This window comes from Canis lupus, chromosome 23 (genome assembly GCF_011100685.1).
Source record: "Canis lupus familiaris isolate Mischka breed German Shepherd chromosome 23, alternate assembly UU_Cfam_GSD_1.0, whole genome shotgun sequence".
Lineage (NCBI taxonomy): Eukaryota > Metazoa > Chordata > Mammalia > Carnivora > Canidae > Canis > Canis lupus.
Window position 1 is genome coordinate 31805614 of NC_049244.1, and position 12081 is coordinate 31817694.

The following is a 12081-nucleotide window of genomic DNA, read 5'->3' on the forward strand; positions in this document are numbered from 1 at the left end:
GAGTCCATTTCTGGGTTCTCTATTCTGTTCTACTGATCTGTGTCTGCTTTTGTGTCAGTACCATACTGTCTTGATGGTTTGAGCCTTGTATTAGAACTTGAAGTCCGGGATTGTGATGCCACCAGCTTTGATTTTCTTTTTCAACATTACTTTGGCTCTTCAGGGTCTTTTCTGATTCCATATAAATTTTAGGATTACTTCTTCTAGCTCTGTGAAAAAAGTTGATGGTACTTTGATGGGGATTGCATTGAATGTGTAAATTGCTCTATATAGCATAGACATTTTAACAATATTTGTTCTTCGAATTCATGAGCATGGGATGTTTTTCTATTTCTTTGTGTTTTCCTCAATTTCTTTATGAGTATTCTATAGTTTTCTGAGTACAGATCCTTTGCCTCTTTGGTTAGGTTTATTCCTAGGTATCTTACAGTTTTTGATGCAATTGTAAATGGGATTGATCAACTCTTTAATTTCTGTTTCTTCTGTCTCATTGTTAGTGTATAGAAATGCAACTGATTTCTGTGCCTTGATTTTATATCCTGCCAAGTTGCTGAATTCCTGTATGAGTTCTATCAATTTTGGGTTTTTCACATAGGGTATCATATCATCTGTGAAGAGTGAGAGTGTGATATCTTCTTTGCCAGTTTAGATGCCTTTTATTTCTTTTTATTGTCTGATTGCTGAGGCTAGGACTTCCAGTACTGTGTTGGATAGTGGACATCCAGGCCATGTTCTTGGCCTTAGGGGAAAAGTTCTCAGTTTTTCCCCATGGAGAATGATATTCACCATGGGCTTTTCATATCATTGTGTTTTGATTTGTATTTCACTGATGCCGAGTGATGTTGAGCATTTTTTCATGTATCTGTTGGACATTTGTATGTCTTCTTTGGAGAAATGCCTGTTCATGTCTTCTGCCCATTTCTTGCCTGGATTTTTTGTTTTTTGGGTGTTGAGTTTGATAAATTCTTTATGGATTTGGGTTACTAGCCCTTTATTTAATAAGAGATTTGCAAATATTTTCCCCCATTCTGTAGGTTGCCTTTTAGTTTTGCTGTTTCCTTTGCTGTGCAAGCTCTTTATCTTGATGAAGTCCTTATAGTTCATATTTGTCTTTGTTTCCCTTGCCTTTGGAAATGTGTCTAGCAAAAGGTTACTGTGGCCAGGGTCAAAGAGGTTGCTGCTTGTGTTCTCTTCTAGGATTTTGATGGATTCTTGTCTCTCATTTAGGTCTTTTATCCATTTTGAGTCTATTTTTGTGTATGGCATAAGAAAGTGGTCCAGTTTCATTCTTCTATATGTGACTGTACAATTTTCCCAACACTGTTTGTTAACTAACTAGAATTTAAATAAGAACTTAAAAAAAATTAACCTAGAACCCAGTTCAAGAATCCATGGTTTCTTTTCTACTCTGTAGCTAATGGATCAGACATTGATAGCCTTATTAACAATAAGGGTTCTGTACCTTGTACCTGTTAGACTTGACTCCCTGGCTTCCTATTCTCATGAAATGGAAACATTGTAAATGACATCTGACTTTTTTCTGAGTATTTTTTAGATTCTGCAGGAAGAAAAGAGAGAATTAAAAGCAACTCTTCAGTCTCAAGAAAATTTCATGCATGAGGAAAGAATGCAAAAGGAGAAGCTACAAGCAAAGTTAAAGCCAGCTGACACTCAACACTCAGTAGAGGCCATAAGGTATATTTAATCTTAAATATTAATTGTAGCCACCTGGTGGTTTGGCATTGAGCACCAGTTTTAGTATTACATATTCATAATTTTGTGTTTGATCATGTTATGGGTTTTCTTATTCGGTTTTAATTTCTGAGTTAAATTTTTATGGTTTTATAAAATTTTGTGTGATTTGGGGGTTTTTTTTTTTTTGGCTCCAATTTGGGTCCCTAACCAAAAGACTGTAAAAATAGAAACCAGTTGGTCAAATCTATACCCTCGGTGAAACTTCAAATGTGAAAGGATTTGGAATCCATGTCTCGTGGAAGGTCTCTGTTTCTTGGTAGAATAGGTCATGATTAGTAACTGCTTATCAACATCATTAAAAACCAGCTATCGAAATGGCTAATTTTTAAAAAAATCCTAAAACACATTTTGTTCCTATGTGTGAATTATTTCCGTGAGGTTTGTAGTGGAAAGTAATAGAAGGAGCTATGCTCCTTTTGTTTGATTTAGGTCTGGTACGCGTTTCTATTCTTGCCAGAACTTTTCTGTAACTTTTCAGTTTCTTTGGCTCAAGGTATCGAGTGGAAACAAAAGTTTTGTCATTTTGTCTTTTTCCCTTGAAAAATGGGCCAAATCCTAGTTGAGAAAGGAGTAAACTGCTGCTGACTTTTTTGAGAAGCATCATTTCTTCAGCTCTTTAGTCTAAGTGTTCTTTTCATGAAGCAGGAGACAAGCTGAAGAGTTCCAAAGAGTTTCATTACCAAAAACAATAGGAAAATATGAACTAATTGTGCATTGTTTTATTTGCAAAGATCAGAGGCCTTTAACCATCCTCCTCTGTCCTTTTTTAGGTCACTGCAGGAGTCACAGACAGCACAGAGGTACACCTCACAAGGACAGGGGGACTTAGGCAATGTGCTGTCCCAGCTGGATTTCACCCACAGTAGTGAAGAACTTCTGCAGGCAGAAGTGACTCGTTTGGAAGGCAGGTAGATAATTACATGCCCATTTCAAGAATGTTCAAGTTGTTAAAAATTATTTTTGATCATCATATTGATAAAGTAAAGTAATGTAACAGTCTTAGGGAAGGGGTGCCTGGGTGTCTCATTGGTTAAGCATCTGACTTTTTTTTTTTTAAGATTTTATTTAGTTATTTATGAGAGACACAGAGAGAGAGAGGAAGAGACAAGGAAGAGACTCCTTGCAGGGAGCCCGTTATGGGACTTGATCCCAGGATTCCGGATCACGTCCTGAACCAAAGGCCAGATGCTCAACCACTGAGCCACCCAGGCTCCCAGCATCTGACTCTTGATTTTGGCTCAGGGTCATGAGATTGAGCCCTGAGTCAGGTTCTACATTCAGTGGAGAGTCTGCCTGTCCCTCTCCCTCTGCCCCTCTCCCCACTTGTGCACACTCACTCTGTCTCTTAAATAAATAAATAAAATCTTTGAAAAAAATAATCTTAGTAAAAAAATAAGTTTTTTTTTTTCTCTAGCATCCACAGATAAAACAGAAGCAATGAAAGGAGGGCTTCCTAATTTTTCTACCACCAAATCTACCAGTCTATCTGCATCTGTGCCCATAGTCTGTTAGAGTGGATGAGTTGATGATGGATGACATGTCTCTTCCCCTAAGACTTCACTCACGTCCTTTTGCACAGTTTTTTATTTTCTTTTTACATCATCAAGTTCTGCCTCACTGCTAAATCATTCCTACTGATATAAAGTAAGCTTTAATATTTCCCATATTGCAAAAAAATCGAAACCATCCTTGAATCCTATATCCCTATCAAATTATTTCCATATTTCTCTGCTCTCCTTCAAAATCAGATTCTTCAAAAGAGTTGTCTATACTGACTATATTAATTTTAATTTTACATTTTCCTGTGTAGAACATCTTCAGTTAGGCTCTGCCCTCTACCAGCCACCTCACTGGAGCTGCTCTCAGCAAAGCCATACCTGGCACATGGTGCTCCTTACTTCCATCCCAAAGTGCTGTCAATTATTTCCTTGGCTGCCGTTTGAATCCACATCTCTGCTATAGCATGCCCAGCTCACTTGCTTCGTCATCATACTTGTAAACTTCTGTTTTGTTTGTCATACCTCTAAACTTTGTGACTGGGAAGAGGTTGATATTTTGTTTTAAATGCGAATTGTGCTCATTTGTATACTAACATTTTCTATATGTAAAAGGTTTAAAAATATATGAATTATTAGCCTTTAGACAACAAAAATATTGCCATTTTACCCTTTCAAGTTTATCTTTAGGTGATACTTTTTTTTACTTTTTATTTCTGTTTTTGGAAATCATCAGATATTTTCTTTACATATTAAATACTATGCACACACATAGTTTTTGCTTTATTTGTTCTGTACCTTAGAATACTTAAGATATTCTTGGTTATCGTTATTGAGGTGGATATATGCACTTTATATTGAATAAAATAAAGTTTATTATTCTTTCTTTTGAGAGAGAGAGAGCATGAGCAAGGGAAGGTGGGATATGGAGGGCAGAAGGAGAAGGAGAATCTTAAGCAGGGTCCACCATGCTCAGCACCAGCCCGATGTGGGGCTTGATGTCACAGCCCTGAGATCATGACCTGAGCTGAAATTAGTCTTGATTAACTGACTGAGCCACCCAGGTGCCCCCAAAGCTTATTATTCTTTTTGACATTAAAACTAAAATTTACATTTTCTATCCTAGATTTTCCATTGATTGACTTTTTAGTATTTTACATGTAGGTGTGTTGTACTGTGCTCCCATCAGGCTTTAAAGACCTACCTCTTACTTTTGACTTGAAGTATGATCTTAGACCCTGAGTCTCTTTAAGTCCCAATTTTCCCATCTGTAGCTAGGACAAGAGGATCTATGATTCTTCTTCTTGCTCTACCTCAGTGTTTGACACACTAATGTACTAAGTACTAAGTACTAGTACTAATGTACTAAGTACCAAATAAGTGGGCATTCTAGGATATTTAGAAATAGGTAAAATTGAAATACATGGAGACAAACACCAGTGTCAGTAATAAACAATGTCTTTAAAAATATTTTTCTATCAAAAGGCAAATAGGAAAAGGAGTCCATTTTAGGCAGTTTATTTGTGTTGTTTAGTTTGAACAAAATATTCCCTACGAAAGGCGCAAAAGGATTTTATTAGCAGAAATGAGTGGTGAGAAAAGAGAGTTATGGTGTCTCTAAGGGTTCTCATATCTCATGAGGGATTGATTCTTAAGAAAGGGTGACAAGTTGGAAGCTGCATGTAGGGTAGAATTGTAATTAAGTATGGTGGAGATTAAAATTACGATAGTAACTACTGTACAATTTGAGAGAGAAAAGTAGTGAAGTTACTGTAATCTTTAGAATTTAAGAATTCTAAATTAAATTTTAAGCAGAGGGAAAAATATTAGGTAAACATAGAAATCAAAAGTATCTCCAGAAGTTTGAATTGGATTTAGTTGCCTCTGGTGATGATGAGGAAATTAGAAATCAGTTTTAATTTGGGGTGGGAGGTGATATTTAAGATGATTCTTGGACATCAAAAAGCTAAGTTAGACAATTGAGTCTGTGGGTTTTTAGGATTTTTGTTTTAAGTTTTGTGATCATATTTATGTCATACATACAGCTTGGAGTCTGTGAGTGCAACATGTAAACAACTGAGCCAAGAACTAATGGAAAAATATGAAGAATTGAAGAAGATGGAACTACATAACAATGAATACAGGGCAGAGATTAAGAAGGTAAAAATATGCCTGCCTGCAATTGCCAAGTTGTATGTATTTAAGGACTGGGCTGTGAGTTGAGAGGTTATGGGAGTATATTTAATGAGAGGAAAATGTGGTCCAAAGAGCCACCTGATATTCAGGAGTAGACATGTACCTGGAATTGCTTAGGGAGTCTTTGTCATCCTCAGAGATGCCATATAAATGTTTTCAAGATAATTGAAGCCTATCCTCTTTGAACTCTAAGCTTTATTTTAAACATGTTTTGATGAAAAACTTTCTAGACGATTTAAACTTCTGCTTTCAAAAAGATATTGTAGGGATCCCTGGTGGTTCAGTGGTTTGGTGCCTGCCTTCAGCCCAGGGCATGATCCTGTAGTCCCGGGATCGAGTCCCACATGGGGCTTCCTGTATGGAGCCTGCTTCTCCCTCTGCCTGTGTTTCTGCCTCTCTCTCTCTGTGTCCCTCATGAATAAATAAATAAAATCTTTAAAAAAAAAGATATTGTATGAACTAGCATTTATTTTTGCTTACTGACTGGAAGTGGTTATGGGTATGTATTCTGTGCTATGGTATAGTTAATATCTGCACTGGCTATTGAGGTATGCAGAGCTGTTTGTGTCTACATTAATGGGCCCTGGCTGCTGTGTTTGACTCATAATTTTTATTACTTACTCGAGATTACTTCTAGCTTCTTTCTTCCTCTTGCCTTTCTGTTGTCTTCTGTGGACAAAGAAGCCATAAAACAAAATTTTTAGCTTTGCAACGTAAAAAAAGAATGAAGGTCACAAATGCTGTCCTCTAAGTAATGTGTGCATGGACTTTTGACACAGGTTCTCAGCATTTGAATATCCCATCTCTCCATTTTGAGATTAATAAATTATTAATAATATAGCCATCTGATTTTCAGTGTAGACATACAATTTGGTAAATTGCTAATTTCCTGCAGACTTAATCAAGGGAAAAATTCATGTCTTGGGGGTAAGGTAAAAATTACCTTACTATTTTAACTGTTAACATATTTATCTATCATGCTTTCTCTTTGTTTTTTATGCTTTCCTTTCTGTTTCTTTGTAGTTGAAAGAACAGATTTTACAGGCTGAACAAAGTTACAGTTCTGCATTAGAAGGAATGAAGATGGAAATCTCACAGCTAACTCGGGAATTACACCAGCGAGACATCACTATTGCTTCCACCAAAAGCTCATCCTCTGACATGGAAAAGCGACTCAAAGCAGAAATACAAAAGGCAGAAGAAAAAGCTGTAGAACATAAGGTGAAGCTTGAACAAAAACTCTCTTCATTTGAAGTGTTTTTGAAGATTGAATTTAGTACAGATATAATTTTCATAGTATTTAATTCAGCAAATTTTTATAAGACTCCTGCTTTGGGCTGGGGTGTGCTGGTTAACATTCTGTGAGGATTGGTGGGGAGGTGAGAATGGGTACAGAGTAGAGAGGCTGTGTCTATCGTGCATGCTGAGAGTGTGACGTGTTCGCTGGGACAGGCTAGAGTACACATGGGGTGAGTGCAGCAAGGGATGGGACTAGAAAGCAGGGACTGGCTCTTGAAGGGCCTTGCCAGCATGTGAAGGGCTTAGTGTTCTCTTAAGGCCAGTGGAGAACAGCTGTGAACAAGCATCAAGGGTCTCTGTGGTTGTGCTATGGAGAGTGCACAGGAGACAGACCACTTGGATACTCTTATAGCAGTAAGATGGTGGTCTGAGCGGTGGGCAGGGGAGGTGGAGGAAAATGCTGGAATTCTGAGTTATCTGGCTGGTAAAATTGAGTGGGCTTTGCATTTGATTGGACAGGGAGAGCGAGTTAGACAGGGAAAAGTGTCACTCTGGATTGCAACATGGGCAGCTGAGTGGAGAGTGATACTCTTTAGTGAAATAGAGAAAAGATAGGGAGCAGGTTAGGGCAGATACTGAATTTGTATGTAAGTTATACAAAATAGAGAAGCTGGTGGAAGGGACGCTGGTTTCAGATTAAAGTTGGATGTTTGTGGGGAAATAACTAATAGTCAATTCCACAGAAGACCTGGAGTTCAGGATTGAAATCTGGGCGAGACATTTGGCTGTGGGCATCTCTGTGTGGAGTTGGCATTTGAAACACCCTGAGAGACTTAGAAATTGTGGTGAGAAAGCATAGAGATGAAGACAGAGATTGAACCACACTTAGGAAACTGCCTTTATGGGAAAAAGGTGTTGGAACAGAGCTAAAGAAAAAAAAATAGCAATAAAGAAGGAAACTAGATTGTTTTCATAAAGGAAGCAGAAAACCAAGGAAGGGCAGGAGTCTTTTAAGGCAGACAAGCTGAGGAGAATGGGGACAGAGAGTAAGTTATAGGCACATCTCCGTTTTTTCTACTTTGCTTTACTGAACATTGCAGATGTCACCTTTTTCACAAATTGAAGGTTTGTGGCTACCCTGTGATGAGCAAGTCAGTCAGCACGATTTTTCCAACATGAAGTGTTTTCTCACTTCATGTCTCTGAAATCACATTTGGGTAATTCTTGGAATATATTAAACATTTTCATTATTTTTATATTTATCTGATAATCTGTGATCGTAATTATAACTCACTGAAAGCTCAGGTGATGGTTAGCATTTTTTAGCAAAAAAGTGTTTTTAAATTAAAGTGCATATTTTTTTAGACTTAATGCTCTTGCACACATAATAGAGTACAGTATAGCATAAACATAACTTTGTATGCACTGGAAAACCAAAATATTCATTTGACTCATTTTATTGTGATATTTGTGTTATTGTGGTGCTCTGGGACTGAATCCACAACATCTCGGAGGTATGTCTATATTCTCTTGTGAAAGGAGTATAGTCCATATGATGTTAGAGGTAGAAGCCACATGAGAGTAAACAACACTGGAGAGTGGGAGAGATTGACCAGTGAACTCATTCATCATAATCTTTTTTTTTTTTTTTTTTTTTTGGTAAAGATTTATTTATTTTCTCTCAAATAAATAAAGAGAGCAGGAGGGGCAGAGGGAGAGGGAGAGAATCTCAGGCAGACTTCTCACTGAGTGCAGAGCCCTTATGTGGTGCTCAATCTCAGGACCCCGAGATCAAGACCTCAGCTGCAATCAAGTCAGCCGCTTAACTGCCTGAGCCATCCAGGTGCCCTGAACTCATTCATCTCCTTAGAATATTTTTAAATACATTGTATTAATTCATCTTTTTAAAAAATCTTTATTTCTTTAGCTTTTAATTTTTTTTTTTTTTTTTTTTTGTGAGAGAGAGTATGCATGAGTGGGGGAGAGAGGTACAGAGAGAGAAGGAGATTCCCTCTGGGATCAACTTGGGGCTCAATCCCAGGACCTTAACTGACTGAGCCTCCTAGACATCCCTAAAAAATCTTTTTAGAAAGGTATTTATATATAAATATATATTTATTGATCTATTAATTTACATATAATATATAACATATAACTTACATATATAAATATTCTTCATATATTTATATGAATGAAAAATGCATCTTTACCTGATGAAAATTATATATAGAAAAATTTTATAGATGCATTTGATTTATGTGTTCATTTTTTTCTGTTTTCCCCTTCTCAGGAGATTTTGGATCAGATGGAGTCACTCAAATTAGAAAATCGTCATCTTTCTGAAATGGTGATGAAATTGGAATTAGGTTTACATGAGGTACGTAATAGAAACTTCAGTGTTTCTGTTATCCAAGCCTTTTAAAGGAATCACTTTGTAAATATTGCTGTTGTAAAGAGAGTTAAGATCAAATTACAGAATGAACCTTGTGCAGAAACTTGCTCAATAAAATAGTCAAGACAATGTTGTCAAGACAATGATGGCAGTAAGCAAAATATCACTCTCCACTTCAGCAATTGGAAGATTTTTTAATGTTATGTATATGACAAAATACATGTGTAGTCTGTGTTCTTACTAGGCAACATGTATACAAAGTGCTTAATGTAGTGCCTGGCATTTGTTAATACACAATAAATGTTAGATGCTATTATTATTATTGTTATAATTACTATGTTTATAAGTATCTTTTTCTTATAAAATATATCTTTTCCATAATTTGGTTTTAGTTATATTTATATAGGATATGGTTAGTTTAGTCAAATATTATAGAATCTTTTATGTTCAAAATATTTTAATAGACAATATAACAGACACAAGGATGAATAAGATAGGATTCTTGCCTTTCTAATAGGATAAGAAGTGTGTGCTAGCTCCTGTGAAACAAGGAGAACATGCTTAGTTAACAGTGAGTTCATTAACTGTGCATGGATGTCCTTTGAGCTATTTTGTTATAAAATTCTTATAATTTGCAAAATGACCCATCAATTCTGACCTATGTCTTTTTGGTGTTGTTCAAAAGCCCAAAGATTGTAGAAATTCTTTCTTTATGCATTTCCAGAGACTGTGTGTGTGCCTCCAGAGAGGTTTGGTTATACAGCGCCCCTATTTGCTACTAAGTAGTTTTAATTTCACAATCATGGACTAGGGAGGCTGGGCTGGGAGAAAGTGCAAAACACTAAATGAATACTTTATTTCAAGTAAAAGAAAACATTGAGGACTCTCTGAGAAACAAAGGGTTGTGGAAGGGGAGGTTGATGGGGGGATGGGGTAACTGGATGAAGGGCAATGAGCCAGGGTACTTGATGGGATGAGCACTGGGTATTAGGCTATATGTTGGCAAATTGAATTGAATTTATTTTATTTTTTTTTAAGATTTTATTTATTTATTCATGACAGACAGAGAGAGAGAGAGAGAGAGAGAGGCAAAGACACAGGCAGAGGGAGAAGCAGGCTCCATGCAGGGAGCCTGATGTGGGACTCGATCCTGGGCGGCGCCCAGGCTGAAGGTGGCACCAAACCGCTGGGCCATTGAGGCTGCCCGGCAAATTGTATTCAAATAAAAAAATATAAAATAAAAATATTGAGGACTATTTTTATAATTTTTTGGAACAGTAAGATTTGCTTACCATCATGAAGCCATAAAGAATTTTATAATATAAACAATTTTGCAACATAAAAATATAAAATTTGTGGGTGGCAAAAGATCCCATAAAAAAGACTAATAGACTGGGGAAACAATCTACAAATAGAAGTTAATATAAAATATTAATATAAAGATTTCCTGGAAAGATAATAAAAGATTGGAATCCAGTAGAAAAATAGACAAAATAGATAATGCATAGAAGTGATGCAAAATTAAATAAACGAGAAAAGCTTTTTAGCCTCCCTAATAATCAAAACTAAATAAATACTTCTTAGCTAACTGGCTTGACAATGATTTTTTTAAATGTTTTATTTATTTATTTATTCATAAGAGACAGAGAGAGAGAGAGACAGAGAGAGAGACAGAGAGAGAGACAGAGAGAGAAGCAGGCTCCATCAGGAAGCCCAACGTGGGTCTCGATCCCGGGTCTCCGGGATCACGCCCTGGGATGAAGGCGGTGCTAAACCGCTGAGCCACCCAGGCTGCCCCTTGACAATGGTTTTTAAAAATGAATATAGCCAGTATTGGCAGGGATATAGGGCAACAGGCTCTCATGCTCTGTTAATGAGAAAGTGAATTGATACAGCCTTTCTAGAGGATAATTTAGCAATATCCATTAAACTTGTAAATATATATAGCCTATAAACTCCTGGGTCATGTGCATTTCTGATTTTGATAGTCATTGCCTAATAGTTCTCCAGAAAGGTCATATCAGTCTGCATTCCCAAAGAACCCATCCTGTAGCAGCAAATGTGTGGAAATGGTCATTCTGGTGTTATTTGTAATGTACAAAATTTTGAAATAAACTAAATGTTAGCCTCTAAGGGGGATGGGTAATCTGTGGCTATACTATGAAATATTATGTCGTCATTTAAGGTGGCAGATGAAAATATGTATCTAATCTTGCTCCTTCCCAAATCCCTCTAACATGAAAGGATTTTTTTAAGTGCAAACCCACAAGGGATGGGAAAGAGAGGAGGGGAAATAGCAGCTAAACCCTTTGTAAGGGGGAAGTTGGAGAGAGGGAGGAAAGAAGGAAGGAAGACTTTTATTTGCTCCGATAAAGCCAGTATAAAGCTAGTAGTGGAAAAAGCCAAGAACCAATCTGATTTTTACTACAGAATCTTCAAAAGGCTCAGGATTCGGCAATACCTGATTGAGAGAATCTTATGTAATGATTACCCCTTCATATTTAAGTTAGGAACTCTCAGGAGTGCGTGCTTAAACCAGACGAGGACCAGAGATTCTGTTGAGCTTTGATTTCTCCTCAAACTCTCATCTAACAGTTATAGTCCTGTTCTTTCTTCACATAGCCCAGCATTTGCTTGGCACCCAGTTTTTATATTACCTCTGACATTAATTTTTCTGTAATTGTTGTTAATAAAATAATAAATTTGAGAAAACTTTAAAAGATGCCTGGCAAAGGCAAAGCAGTATCTTTTAAAATATATATATATATTTAATGATCTCAAATATCAGACTCTGGCTGATCAAAATCCTGTCAAGCAGTTTAAACCTCCTCTGGTTTTGAAGTTACACCTAGTGGGAATATACTGTAGGTATTGAGAATAATTTTTAGAAAGATCCGCCTTGCATTTTACCACCTAGGAAGGTAGAATTACTTTCACAAATGAATGTTTGGATTAGATAACCATTTTAATGAAATTATCTAATTAGCTTAATAATCAAAGCAG

The 12081-nt window shown here is 36.6% G+C and overlaps 1 protein-coding gene across 8 annotated transcripts in view; it reads left to right on the forward strand.

Annotated features, from left to right (window-relative positions):
- CEP63 (centrosomal protein 63) overlaps positions 1-12081 on the forward strand; it is a 54759-nt gene that overhangs the window by 37631 nt on the left and 5047 nt on the right. For all 8 annotated transcript variants that reach the window (XM_038570934.1, XM_038570937.1, XM_038570933.1 and 5 more), the window contains exons 8-12: positions 1556-1695; positions 2526-2663; positions 5297-5411; positions 6471-6668; positions 8977-9063. In XM_038570934.1, coding sequence (XP_038426862.1) covers positions 1556-1695; positions 2526-2663; positions 5297-5411; positions 6471-6668; positions 8977-9063 — 678 coding nt within the window. The remainder of the gene's footprint in view (positions 1-1555; positions 1696-2525; positions 2664-5296; positions 5412-6470; positions 6669-8976; positions 9064-12081) is intronic.